The 459-nt window shown below is 60.3% G+C and overlaps 1 protein-coding gene across 1 annotated transcript in view; it reads left to right on the top strand.

Annotated features, from left to right (window-relative positions):
• Positions 1-362, top strand: part of EMH_0025570 (uncharacterized protein) — a gene marked incomplete at both ends in the record, with an annotated part of 2,227 nt that extends 1,865 nt beyond the window's left edge. Inside the window, one exon of the mRNA XM_013502463.1 lies at positions 222-362. Within this exon, the coding sequence (XP_013357917.1) occupies positions 222-362 (141 nt within the window). The remainder of the gene's footprint in view (positions 1-221) is intronic.
• Positions 363-459: the final 97 nt, after the last annotated feature.

The raw sequence follows: 459 nt of genomic DNA, 5'->3' as shown, positions 1-459 counted from the left end.
TGCTGCGGTGATGGGCCTCCGGGGAGAAGGGGCTGCTCTCTGGTTTCTTGAGTTTGCTGCTGCAGCAGCAGCAGCTGCTGCTGCTGCTGCTTTTGCTGCTGCTGTTGGTGTTGCTGCTGCAGCAGGGGACTCGCTATTAAGAGCAGCAGCAGCAGCAGCTGCTGCTGCTGCGTCGGCTTCTAGATCTATAAAGACAGCGGTGCTGCTGCTGTGCTTCTTAGGCTGCTGCTTACCTGCAGCAGCATTCGCAGCAGCAGCAGCAGCAGCAGCAGCAATTGCAGCAGCACGAGCAGCAGCAAGAGGAGAAGCTCGGAAGCAAGCAGCAACAGGCGACGCCTGCGGCGAAGCAGCAGGACGGTTAGCAGCAGCAGCAGCAGCAGCTGCTGCTGCTGCTGCAGCATGAATAGGCGACGCAGCTCTTGCTGCTGCTGCAGCAGCAGCAGCAGCAGCACTTGCTGC

This window comes from Eimeria mitis, genomic scaffold (genome assembly GCF_000499745.2).
Source record: "Eimeria mitis Houghton genomic scaffold, Emh_scaff930, whole genome shotgun sequence".
NCBI classification, from domain to species: Eukaryota; Apicomplexa; class Conoidasida; order Eucoccidiorida; family Eimeriidae; genus Eimeria; species Eimeria mitis.
This window is presented reverse-complemented; position numbering and strand designations above follow the sequence as displayed.